The sequence below is a fragment of the Tetrao urogallus genome, assembly GCF_951394365.1.
Source record: "Tetrao urogallus genome assembly, chromosome: 1".
NCBI lineage: Eukaryota > Metazoa > Chordata > Aves > Galliformes > Phasianidae > Tetrao > Tetrao urogallus.
The window spans coordinates 10,654,865-10,668,065 of NC_136813.1; the positions used below are offsets into that span (position 1 = coordinate 10,654,865).

Consider the following 13,201-nt stretch of genomic DNA (forward strand, 5'->3'; position numbering starts at 1 on the left):
ATTATGTTGAATAACAGAGTCTGGGAGCCCATTATTCTTTGACAGCTAACCCTCTACTGGCCACAAGCAGACAGAAGTGAATGATCAGATCTTTACAGTCACCACCACCTGTGATTTTTCTTCACAGCATGTTACTTTACCTTTTCCCCCACTCCTACCCTAGAATTAGAATGAGTGGACTGAGATCCAGACTCGACAGGATTATGCCTCTAATCTTGGCCCACTGAGCTGAGCATGCATAACTGAAACACACACTCTGCTCATCCATACCTTAACTGGGGTTGGTGAGGTACACGTAGGACTCCTGGGTGCCCACTCTGAGATATCTCATGGCCACAGTCTATATGATGACTAAAGGAGATGACTGATGCTTGCCCACATTACCAACTAGTTTCTGCTTCAGCCATCTTAGTTTTGCAAAAGTGATATAAACTACCCCTCACCTGGCTTTTTATACAGCATCCCAGATTAGGGGTTCACTTTTTTGGAGGACAGACCAGAGATGAACAAAGCAGGGGAGTCAATTTGCCAGGTTGCTTGCTTTCACAGTCACCTCCATCTCAAGAACTTTCCTTCCTAGGCACATTCAAAGTGGTTTGCAGGACTTTCGATCACTTTGTCGGGGGGATGAAACACCTCTACGAGGTCAGCAGCTGCCGCAATGCCAGCCGAGCCCAGCAGCAGCGCAGTGCCGTCAGGCTCTACTACATCGCTGCGGAGGAGGTGGAGTGGGACTATGCCTCAAATAAGAGCTCAGCACCAAAGATTTACAACATCAGCAGCAACGAGGAAAGGTACACAAAACAAGAAGTTTGGTGGGTGTGGGGCGCAGCACTGCTAGCCAGCCGAGGTAAGGGACTGCCCATTCTGCTTCGTGCAGAAGGCTTCTAAGGCTTATACCGCACAATCTTATGAGTGATGAAGAGCATATTAAATCCACTACTGCCAAAAGGGTGCTGCACGCTGCTGGGCATTTTCAGCTCGTACTCAGTGCACTGGGAGCTCGGCGGCAGGGGGAGCTCGGGGAGGAGCAGCCATGATCAGGACAGCTCGCCAGTGCCCCCTGGCGGCCAGGCAGTGCTAGAACCCGCCTCAGCAACAGGTGCGGGAGGTTCAAAGAGCATCCTCCAGCAGGTGCAGGAGGGGAAAGGAAATCTCTCCAGGGTAAAGCAACCTTCTCTTACCTGTGGTGATAGGTTAGGCTGTGGTTATCTTCCTAACATTCCCTGATCTCACCCATATCAAAAATAGTGAAAGCAGGCATTGTGATAACATGCCTTCCAGTATTTAAAGGGAGCTTCTAAACATGAGGGAAGTCAACTTCTTCCTAGGTACATAGTGACAGGACAAGGGGGCACAGATTTAAACTAAAGGAGGGAAGAATTACGTGAGATGTCAGGGGGAAGTTTTTACTAAGAGTGGTGAAGTGCTGAACAGGTTGCCCAGTGGTGGATGCCCCGTCCCTGGAGGTGTTCATGGCCAGGCTGGATGGGGCCCAGGGCAATCTGATCTAGTACTTGATCTAGCAGTTGGCAACCCTGCCTGTGGCAGGGAGCTGGAATTTAGTGATCCTTGGGGTCCCTTCCAACCCAAGCCGTGATTCAGGTGTGCAGGGAAAGACAGTGCCTTTTGTTGGGGTACGGATGCACTGGGGTGAGTGACCAAAGCCACTCATAGCTTGAAGCTGTTCTGTTGGCTGTGCTGAAGGATTTGTGTTCCCAGATGTTTGTGGTGAGTGCAGTATGTCCTTGGCTTTGAAGACAGTGTGCATTTAGGGAGGATTATCACTGTTATTACTTGCTGTTTAAAAGCTCCTACAGCACACAGGGCTTTGCGTAAATCGTCATGTTGGACCAAGCCATACGTTCCTGTCACATCTATTATGTATAACACTATAATGAGCACTATAATGAGCATTTAGACAGGTGAGCTTTGTGCTTTAAATTTTTCCCTTTTTATTTTGCAGCTACGGGCACATTTTTCTCAGCCAAGGGGAAGATCTAATTGGTACAAAATACAAGAAAGTGGTTTACAGGGAGTATACAAATGGCAACTTTACGCAGCGCAAAGAGAGGACAGAAGAAGAGGAACACTTGGAAATCCTGGGCAAGTAGCTCTCGTGCCTCATAGACTGACATGATGAGTGAGAGGGTAGCTTAAAAACAAAGAGTTTTTCCAGCTTTGTTAATATGGAAAAGAGACAGCACTGATTCCAAGCTATTGATGATTTAAATCAAGCTTGTATAAGTGCTGAGTGTAAGAATGCTTTCTTACACTTAAAGTTGGATGATTTATTCTCAGATATGAAGTACAGAGTTTCTGAAAGAATCCTAACAGGGAAGATGCAAAAATGGACCTTACAGGATGCACCTTAACATCAGAGCATGTAATACGGGGAAAGCATTGTAGATAGATAATTCAACAAGGGGATAGATTTGTATCTGGAATTGGGCAAGATTTGTGTATGTCATAAAATAACCATCAGCTCATGTTTTCTATGAGATGAGAAGTGGGCAACAACCAATCGTAAAATAGTCAACTCCATATAAATGCTACTTCTGTATAGGAATATATTTGACATCTCCTTTTTATTTTTGAAGATCAAAACTGAAGAAATAGTTTGATATTAGATAAACACCTGCCAAAAGCTGCTGAAAACTATCCACTATATAAGTTTTCCTGAAAAACAAACTGCTCAGAGACCTGTTTCCAGAGTGAATTATCTCTCTTACTGTCTAAAAAGAAAAAAGAAATCATGTCTATATATGGAGTTTTTCAGTGGCAGAGATAGCAGACCAGTTTTGATGGCTTCACTGGAAGAACAGAAGAGCCTGAGGGCTCCAGGAAAGACCAAGACTCCTTTCCAAGGCCGAGCTATTGGAAGATGATTGCAGTTCAGAAAAGAGACATTAATCACTGGCTTCTTCTGTTTCCATTTAGGGCCATTGCTTCATGCCGAGGTGGGTGACTCTGTGCTGATTGTGTTTAAGAACAAAGCCAGCAGGCCTTATTCAGTAAGTGCACATGGAGTAGAAGAAGTGGGTTGTGAGGAACAAACTGAGGCACCAATCACCCTCCCAGGTAAGGCTATTTTTCTTTCAGCTACAAAGCCATATATAAAAATTTTGTTGACATATGAATGATATTCCCTTCTTCAAGCTTATTCACACTTATGTGTTCTTCCAGGCAAACTATGCTTAGCGTTTATTCAGATGCAGTTCTCTGTGCTGTTGCGTGTGTAGGTTCTTGATCAGGTGAGCACGTTCAGGCACAAAAGGAGCCTTTGTTCCTATCAGGGTAGAAACAGGAACGTAGTTTCCCTGGGCAAGTTCCAAAATGCATTAGAAAGCTCATAGTCATGGTCAGGGAAGCCTAAAAGTGTTTAGCGCCAGGGCGATGCTCTAAAAATGTTCCAGAAATGGAGAAAGTCGGGGGTAGAGTTACAGTTGGCAGTATTTAGCTCTGCCTGCTTCTGCTCACAGGGTTTGTTCAGTGGAGGCGTTGTGCTGTTCGCATTGCTGTAATATCTCCCGTATCCACATGGGAGCAGGCTTGGGATGGCTTAGGGAAGGTGTCTGTAAAAGGAGTACTGTCAGCCAGACTGCAGGGCAGGCTTTTGCTCAAGCTTTTGCAAGCAGCTGTTAACAAGGAGAACAAATCTTTCAAAGCCCGAATAATTCCTAGGTTGTTCAGCACCCCCACCTGCACCTACAGGTCCTGGCTGGCTGCTCACCCTGAGCTACCCGGAGCCCATCCAGTCCTATTTAAGCCAAACAAGTCATCACTGGGACTAATAGAAGTGGTGTATGTCCCCATGGCAAGAATGGCTGAATGACTCTGAGGCTGATGAGTTTCTTGCTAGTTTTCTGTTCTGTTAGTGTAGTGGTACACCTTGAAAGCCTTTTTGTTCTCCGCTATGTCAATAAGCCTGTGCTGTAATGCACAAAAGGTTCTTTTGCTGTAAGAATAAATGATATTGCTTAATTTACATCTGGAGACCCATCCTATATAGGCCTATCCTATATATAGTGCTATTTGTGTCTTTAGTTATTGTCATACAGTAGTGGCCACTATTGCATGAATCATAATCACAGAATCATAGAATTGCTCACTTTGGAAAAGACCCTAAAGATCAACAAGTCCAACTGCAACCAGTTGTACCACCCTGACAGCCCTCTGCTAAACCATGTCCCTGAACCACCCACCAAAACAGTGCAGTGGCTCTGTGACACAAAGCTAGTTCAGTCAATTCATGACCATTTAAGGTTGAAAACTCTCTTTTGCTCCAGTGCCCACAGCCTTGGCAGCTATTGGGCTGTGGCTGTACCGAGGCAATGGTCAACAGTTCCAGGATTTCTTTGTTTTACCCTGGCTTGCGGCATGTTGAAGGACGTGGTTTAGTGAGAACTACTGATGATAGGTGGATGGTTGGACTGGATGATCTTGGAGGTCTTTGCCAACATGGTGATTCTATGATTCTGTGTTACCAGTTTTTTCTCAGGTTTTGTCGCCCTGGAAACTTCTAGGAAATAAGTTGTTCGGCATTTGTCTGGCACTTAGAAGGACAAGGTGTTGATCACTTCTTGTCCTCCTGACCTTTACTTGCTGGAGCACCAGAAAAAAAATAAATTCCCAGCAAATGGGAGCACATAGCATAGTCAGTTCATCTGAATACAGACGTTTGTGTTCAATGCAGAGAACTGAGCCTCATCCAAACAAGTCATTTCCTCATCAGATTGTTTTTAAGAATCAGAGATCAGTGAATCTCTGCTCACCCTCAGGAAGGATGTGAGAGAGGTGATGGATCTGGGGAAGGAACGGGGGCTCTTCAGCAACTGCGGAGGAACAGTGGCTTAGTGGGAAGAGGGAAGGGCCCTTCCTGGCATTCCCAGTCAGCAGCAGTTCTGATATTTAATCAGAAATAGAACTGAGCCAATATAGTGCTGCACCATCTCCAAAGACCTGATGGCAGGGGCTGTGTTGTGGTGCCCCTTTCAACTGAGAAAGTCCAGGAAATATTTTCTGGAGCCTGGCTCCCTGCAATTTCAACAGACCTAAAGCACTGACCTCCAGTACCATTTATCTACCAATTTGCCCAGGGTGAAGGCTGAGAAACTGAATCTCTGAACAGATTCCCTCTATGAGATGTTACTGCTCCAGCACCATCTGCAGATCTCCTTTTGGAGGTGATACTGCCTTTTTTTACACCACTGGAACCAACCTTCTAGAATGCAGAAACATGAGCACATGCCATTCCTGCATGCTTTCGCGGGAAGCTTTGATGCAGATCATTTTTTGATGGGGGGGCAACAGCTATCAGTTACACGCTACTCAAAGCTTCTGACATGCAGCTCTTCTTGCTAAAATTTTTCTTTGTTTCAGGGGAAATAAACACCTACAGATGGAATGTCCCAGAGCGATCTGGCCCTGGGAAAACAGATCCCAACTGTATCACTTGGGTTTACTATTCAACAGCAAATTTTGTAAAGGTAACCAAGAAGGTTGTTATTATTATTACAGTTGGTTGTTTTAGATAGAGTATCCCATCTTGCAAGATGTTTCCACAAGGAGCACAAGTTGGAGAAGAGGTTTACTGAGCTGGATGCTTTGTCATCTTTGCTAACACTTGCATGTGTCTTGGTTATTTTAATCTACTGAAATCCTCAGGGATACACTCTGGTAATGTGATTCCCTCCTTAAAGAATAGTTGAAGGCATTTGGGGTGAAGGCACTTCAAAACTTGGGACTCAAATGTAACAAGAAAGACATGCTTAAGCAGATGAAGTCATGATTTTTTTCTCACTTTTTTCCTCAGATATTCTATCTTTATCTAATGTGTTGCCTATTTGTGTTTATTTCATTACTGAATAAACTAGAAAATCTGTAACACATTTTTATGTCATTTCAGGACACATACAGTGGTCTGATTGGCCCTCTTGTAGTTTGCAGAAAAGGAATTCTAGATGAAAATGGCCTGAGAAAAGACATTGATCGTGAATTTACTCTTCTGTTTATGGTGTTCGACGAAAACAAATCCTGGTATTTAAAAGAGAATATTGAAACATACCTTCACAAGAGTCCTGATGATTTTAATTCCACTAAGGACTTTGTGGAAGGCAACAACAAGCATGGTATGTAGGACTCGGTGGCAGCAGCCAAGATGATAGAGGTTTACTTTTAGGAAGATGTTGGCTTAGTTTGCAACTATCCAACCATGTGACACCTTCATAAATTGCAGCACTGGAAACAAAAAGATTTCATGAGGCCCAGCCAAGGCAAGCTAGTTCAGTCTTATCCTTGTGGGGAGAGGCTGCCCTGCCAAAATTCCCTTGTCATTTGGGAGCTGCCTTCCTTGTTGACTTGTAGGAATGCAAGGATGACGTTTTAAATTTGTGTCTGTAGAAGCAATCAGCCCAGGAGCCAGACAGAACAGAACACATGGGTGCAGGAACAGCCCTGGCAAAGCAAACTTCTGCTTCTACAGATTCTACCCATTTTAGGCGATTACTGTTCCCTCTTCTTCCATGAGGCTTATCAGCAAAACCCCAGTTTGTTCAGGAGATCGATCTCAACAGGTGAAAACACTACCTGGTGCTTCTCGAGACAACTAAATGGTTGCTGCTATGCCCTTAGGTGAAACAAAAACATGACGGTCTCCCTGCAGTCACTACAGAGAGCCCTTGACCTGACACATGTGCTGGGCACCCATTCTCCTTGGAGAGAAAGTACAGATGGTGCCTGATGGTTATCATCACCCATTTCATAGCCAGTTATTAATCACTCTTATTTTGTCATTCTTCCAGCAATCAATGGGAAGATTTATAACAGTCTCCTGGGTCTAACCATGAATGAAGGTGATACGACAAACTGGTATTTGATAGGAATGGGTAATGAAGTAGATGTACATACAGTCCACTTCCATGCACAAACCTTCATCTTCAAGGTTGGTAAAATAAATCACATTTAACAGTGTAATGGGAAATTCCTGAAAAATAAAGTCCAAGTTCTGGGCTATTTTTGCAATGTGAGCACATAGCCCTGCTGATACTGAGAGCAGTGGGAGATATGCCTGTAAAGGAGACACAGAATCAAAGGGTTCCTTGCAATGCTTCTACATGTCTGAACCTATTAGATGTCACTATTAGAGGAAATGGTCACGTGGGTTGAGATGCATGCTTACCCACAGCTGTAAGGGAAGACGGAGGGAGGAGAGCAGTTCACAGAACAGTTTGATGTTGTGACAGCTTGGCACTGGGAGGACTATCAGAAAAATATGTTTTTCAGAGGGCAGTACCTGAGCTCAATCACCACCTGAAGTCTCTAGGAGGACACCCCTTTTGCTAATTAATTAATTGATACAGTGTAGGTATTTTCCTGGGAGCTTCAGCTCCCAGCTATAAGGCTGACAAGAAGCCTTTTATCTGCCTCAAAGAGTGAAAAGTCCAATTGGAGTATTTCAGTGCCTGGGGGGTATTTGGATGCAGTAAGGCAGGACACTTACAATGCTGCTTTTGCCTTGCCACAGACAGACAAAAGCCACAGAGGAGATGTATATGACCTTTTTCCTGGGACTTTCCAAACCGTTGAACTTGTAGCAGAAAACCCCGGAACGTGGCTTCTGCACTGCCACGTAGCTGACCACATACACGCTGGCATGGAAACGACCTACACCATCAATAAATCAGGTGCAGTGGCAGAAATACGTCCTAGGGCTCTGAAGTGGTATCACAGTGATGTGGGTGAAAGGCAGGGAAGTAAGGCGACACAGTTGTCAGCACTGCACACATTCCAGGGAAGCACCTGGAAATCACAGCATGCTGCCCTGGGCAACTGCCCATCATATGAGCATCATATGGGGGTGCCTGAATGATGTGGCAAGGAACAGATAGCTATGCTGCATTCTGCAATGTGAAAGCAGTTGGTGCTTCAACAGAGCCTCCCTGGAGGCACTGACAGCCTGCAGGCCATGAGTCATCCACAGGTGGTACAGAAGGCAACTGCAAAGCTGTCTTTTAGTCCTGCTGTAAGACAGGCACGGGGCTGGTTCCTTCCTGCAGTCAACTTTGGCTCACAGGAATGCTCTCGTTCCTTCTTGCACAGGCAGAGATCAGCTGGGCTATAAGATGCTCCATTTTCTTGGTTGTTCATGCAGCCCAAGAAAGAGGTGTTCCTTTGATTAAGTTGGCAAACTTTCTAAGAGCCGCTGATCCCTTCCACCACTTGTAAGCGAAGTCAAAAGCGCTTTGTGAGCACCTCCATGTCACAAAATTTCACAAAACACCCAGGTCCAGCATCTCCTGCCTCAGGCAGCACAGTCGATGTTTCCCACATCCCTGTGCAGGGACTGCACAGCCTCAGCAGGCACACCTTGTACCTGTAACCCTGGCAGGGCAGAATGAGAAATGTAATGCCATATGTAGCCCCAATCCTCCTTCCTCGGACAAGGTGAATTTATTTTATGCATTTTATCCCTTCTGGCTTTGAAATTTCAAATGAATAAGCAAATGCAGAAGTGAAGCAACAGATCCTTGCAGACAAAGTGGACTTAGTCCACAGAGCTGCCTGGAGCAATGTATTTATCATTGTGCTGATGCAATCAGGATTTCTGTTCGATTACGAAGGTAGAAGGAACCTGGGAAAACCAGTGCTACTTTTCCACTGTTTTTCAAGGCTTTCAACTCCACTGCATTTTTTCTCTCTCTGCACAGAGCTGGAAGCCCCTTCAGAAGAAGGACTGACGACCGCAGCTTATGGTACAACTACTGCACAAAATAGGACCACCACAAAGGGTATGGATTTTTTCCAACATCATTTCAAACTTTCCATGTTCATGTGGATTCCTCACAAAGCACTTCTCTTTGCACAGATCCTGACAGCCAAGGGGACAACATGTTTGGCAAAACTCTGACTCCTGGGGAAGCCAGCCTGATGCTGGCAGCCTTTGTTTCCGTTGGACTCATTCTGCTGTTGACCACATTGGCCTTCCTCTCCCTCATCACCCACCAAGGAAGCAGGATCCAATATCAGGCTCTGAATGACAAAAGTGCACTTCTAGCAGATTCCCTGTAAATCCCCACTTTCAGCACCATCCACAGAGCCATGCCAGGTTTCACAAAATGCTGCTGCTACAACTAGAACAAGACACACTCTGGAAGTCCCATCCCATTGCCAGCACTCCTGAGAACTGCAGGAAAGGGCCACGTATCACCCATTGCCATCCCCACCCCCACCGCCACCCAGCTGTGCCCGAGGCACCACACCTCTTGGCCAACGTTCCCATGGGAGGATGGAGCAGGCAGCATTGCACCCATGTGCTCTGTGCAGAACCACGGGGCGCACACTGCTTTAGCATCCAGCTCCTGAAGACACAGGTGTAAGTTTGCAAGTCCCTGAGGTTTCCCAAAGGGAAGCCAGTCTTACACCAGAGTCTGCATCAATGAATTCATCAGCATTTAACTGATTTTCCCTTTTTTTTTTGTTCCCTTTGTCCTGTTAAATGAGGAAGCTGTGCACTGGGACAGATTTTTAAAGGCATTTAAGTACCTACCAATATACTTTAGCACCTGATGAAGCTCAGCATCTGCAACAGATTTGTTAATCCCTTTAAAAATCTAGCCCTGAGCAGCCCCAATGAAGTTATACTTTGTGATTGCTGCTCATTGTGGTCCTGATTCTGTAACTCTTCTCTGCATCCAGCAGTGCTTCATTCCCAAACTTTAATTGGGATGTTGATATCTGTGCTTTGCAGAAAAGACAGGCAGAATCAGGCCGTGTTTAATACTACTTGAATGTTTATAGCTGATGTCTAATTACATAGCACTCACTCTTGCCAGCCAGCTGCTCACGTCAGCTACAGCTCTTGCAGAGGAACTTCAGAACAAACACATCTGTGAAACTGTTGATCCAAAGCTGATTTTGAATGTAAATCCACTTTGCTGTTCTTTTCTATTTTTTTTCCCCCGTTCTGTATTTTGAAGTTCATTCAAATGCAGGGAATTTTGCTGCCCATCCCTCCTACTGCAGCCTAGTGATGTCCTGGGTCGATGCACTGGTATTTGAGATGAAGAAGTTTTTCCTGGGTGCTTATCAGTTGATTCTTGATTCCTTGTTTTCTCCAGTTATTTAAGAGCATGCACGTGAAGTAGAACTGCTCCTGTGAGCCCACACAGGAGCTATGCTATAGCAATAAACACTTCCACACTCATTTTCTAAATCCCTTGAGCTGATAAAAATAGATACCCCCATACCCTGTTATCTTTCTATTTTGTAAACATTGATTGAGATATTTCTGTCCAAAAGCACTGCACAGAACATTTGCTCTCTATCTACATACAAAAATTAAAGCCTTCCACTTAAACATTCACAGTTAATAAAGGAAATTATTTGATACTTTTCCTTTCAGAGTAGCTAACAGGTCTGACATTTTAGAAAAAGAATCATAAATATATTTTTTTCCATAGTAGCCAGCCAAAATGATGACAAGGCTAATAAAGATCTGGTTATTTGTACAAACCTTCTGGCACAGCTTGTTTCACTTGGCACACTTCTCAGCTGAATGGTGGCTGGGAATCAAGAATGAAGCCTCCAGAGGCTCTCAAGGCCTTCGGACATCATCACAGTTTGCCCGGGTGACAGAGGCTGTCACAGAGACCAGAAGGCATCACAGAGAGCATAAAGCACAGCATTTAGCCTTACCTGCCTGCCTCATGCAGGAAGAGGCATACCCTGCATTGAGGAGTTGTGGAAAGTATCTTCAATGAAGGGGAGCATCTGTGATGGGCTTAAGCACCAGCAGGAATGCAGAGCAAATCAAGCAAATGCGGTGCAGTCAACGTGCCCAATGGACAGGATGCCATCCAGAGAGACCTAGACAGGCTTGAACGGTGGCCGCATTGAACCTTATGAGGTTCGGCAGAGCCAAGTGCACCATCTGCAAGTGGGTCACAACAACCTCAGCAATGTGCCTTCGCAGCCCAGAGAGCCAACCGTATCCTGGGCTGCAGCCAGCACAGCACAGCCAGCAGGGTGAGGGAGGTGATCCTGCCCCTCTGCTCTGTGCTGTGAGGCCTCACCTGGAGCACTGAGTCCAGATGTGGAGTCCTCAATATAGCAGAGACGTGGAGCTGTTGGAGCGTGTCCAGAGGAGGGTCCAAGGGATGGAACATCTTTTCTACAAAGACAGGCTGAGAGAGCTGTGGCTGTTCAGCTTTGAGAAGAGAAGGCTGCGGGGAAACCTGAGAGTGGCCTGTCAGTATCTAAAGGGGCTGTAAGAAAGAAGGGCACAGGCTCTTCAGCAGGTCTGTTGTGACAGGACAAGGGGAAACGTTTTCCAACTGAAAGAGGGGAGATTCAGACTGGTTGTAAGGAAAGCATTTTTTACATTAAGCGATGTGTAGCACTGGCACAAATTGCAGAGGTGGTAGATGCCCCAACCCTGCATACATTCAAGGTCAGTGTGGACCAGGCTTTGTGAGCAGCCCTGAGACCCACACTGAAGCTGGCAGTTACTATTCCAAAGCCATGGAAAAAGTGATCAAAAGAGCCAAACAGATGATGGCAGAATAAACCTTCATTTTCTTTTTTTTTTCCCCTCGAAGGAAATTGTGCCTTATTGATGGTTTTGAACGATAGCCTGCTTACATCTCCATAAAACATCTGGGAAGTCAAAGTTAACTAAAGTTTCTCAAAGAAACAAAGTCACTGTAGGGTGAGAGGAAAGGCCCTTGACGACTAACTGGTTAAAAGACAGGGATAAGTGGACAGACAGCAAGGTGGAAATCACCCATGGGATACAAGGATCTCCGCGCTTCACTGCTTTCTGCAAGTCGTGTGAAAAAAATCATAGAATCACAGAATGGTTTGGGTTGAAAAAGACCGTAAAGCCAGTTCCAACCCCTGCCATGGGCTGATTGCCTCCATCAGCTCAGGCTGCCCAGGACACATCCAACCTGGCCTTGAGCACCTCCAGGGATGGGGCACCACAGCTTTCTGGGCAAAGAAAAAGGGTGCCTGAGTTAAGTGACAGATACAAGTGCATGCAGCAAGAAAAATGATGCTGAGTGTAAAAACCTGCAAAAGTACATAGTGATTCTGAGTGATAAAAACCTTCTCATAAGCTAATGGTAGCTGAAAAAAAGCAGTCCCAGCTCTATAAGCACCACACTGTCTATACATCTCAAAAATGGAACCTTAGCTATGATAGTTCAAAGACAAAGTTAGCTGGGCAGAAAGGCAAGTGGATATCAGAGACTGTTAGGAATTAAGGACAGAACAAGCCAGAAAGCATCATGGCACTGTGACACATACGTCTGGGGCACCTGCATCCTGAATACAGCATGAGTCACAGCACCGGCCCCATCCAGGGAAGGATGCCATCAAACAACGACCCAGAAAGAACAAGAAAGGGAATTGGAGTTGCAGAACTTCTGCAACTGCAGATTTCTGTGTGAGGAATGATTTTGTTGGATCAGGGCTTGGAAAAAATAGAAAGGACAATTGAAAGCAGATAGCACAGGTTTTGCAAAGAGAGAGCTGAGAGGGGAAGGGAACGGGCTGTGCCTTTGGGCAGAAGCAGTACACAAAGCCATAGCTGAGGAGGTGGATGATCACCTCTGTAACCCCTGGACTGAGGGCTGTGGGAAATCGGGCTAACAGAAATAAAAAAGGAAAAAAATCTAAAGGAGGGGGCAAAGCCAGCTAAAGGTTATTGGAAATGAGTCCTGCAAAAACAACTTGAGATGTGGCAGTGGAGATGAAACACTTTGGCTGGAGGAAACACTACTGTGCATGGCTTGGAGCATCTCTTGGCCAAGGAGAAGCTGATAGCTGGAGAAGGGAAGCAACTGTGGGGGATCTTATCATGGAATCACAGAATAGCCTAAGTTGGAAGGGACCCACGAGGATCGTTAGTCCAACTTCTGACTCCACACAGCACTACCCAAAACCCAAACGAATGTCTGAGAGCACTGTCCAAACGCCTCCTGAGCTCCAGCAGCTCGGGGCCATGCCCACAGCCCTGGGCAGGCTATTCCATGCCCACCACCCTGTGGTGCAGACCTTCTCTCACCCCCAGCTGTCCTCCCCTGTCACAGCTCCATGCCGTTCCCTGTCGCTGTCACACAGAGCAGAGCTCAGCGCTGCCTCTGCTCCCTGTGAGGAGCTGCAGCTGCCATCAGGCCTCCCCTCAGCCTGCTCTGCTCTG

At 45.8% G+C, this 13,201-nt stretch overlaps 1 protein-coding gene across 1 annotated transcript in view; it reads left to right on the forward strand.

The window, feature by feature from the left end:
- Positions 1 to 9,069, forward strand: part of HEPHL1 (hephaestin like 1) — a gene marked incomplete at both ends in the record, with an annotated part of 29,149 nt that extends 20,080 nt beyond the window's left edge. Inside the window, 9 exons of the mRNA XM_079539821.1 lie at positions 581 to 794; positions 1,967 to 2,106; positions 2,941 to 3,081; positions 5,383 to 5,489; positions 5,909 to 6,131; positions 6,804 to 6,943; positions 7,526 to 7,685; positions 8,709 to 8,789; positions 8,867 to 9,069. Coding sequence (XP_079395947.1) covers positions 581 to 794; positions 1,967 to 2,106; positions 2,941 to 3,081; positions 5,383 to 5,489; positions 5,909 to 6,131; positions 6,804 to 6,943; positions 7,526 to 7,685; positions 8,709 to 8,789; positions 8,867 to 9,069 — 1,409 coding nt within the window. The remainder of the gene's footprint in view (positions 1 to 580; positions 795 to 1,966; positions 2,107 to 2,940; positions 3,082 to 5,382; positions 5,490 to 5,908; positions 6,132 to 6,803; positions 6,944 to 7,525; positions 7,686 to 8,708; positions 8,790 to 8,866) is intronic.
- Between the last annotated feature and the right edge of the window lie 4,132 nt (positions 9,070 to 13,201).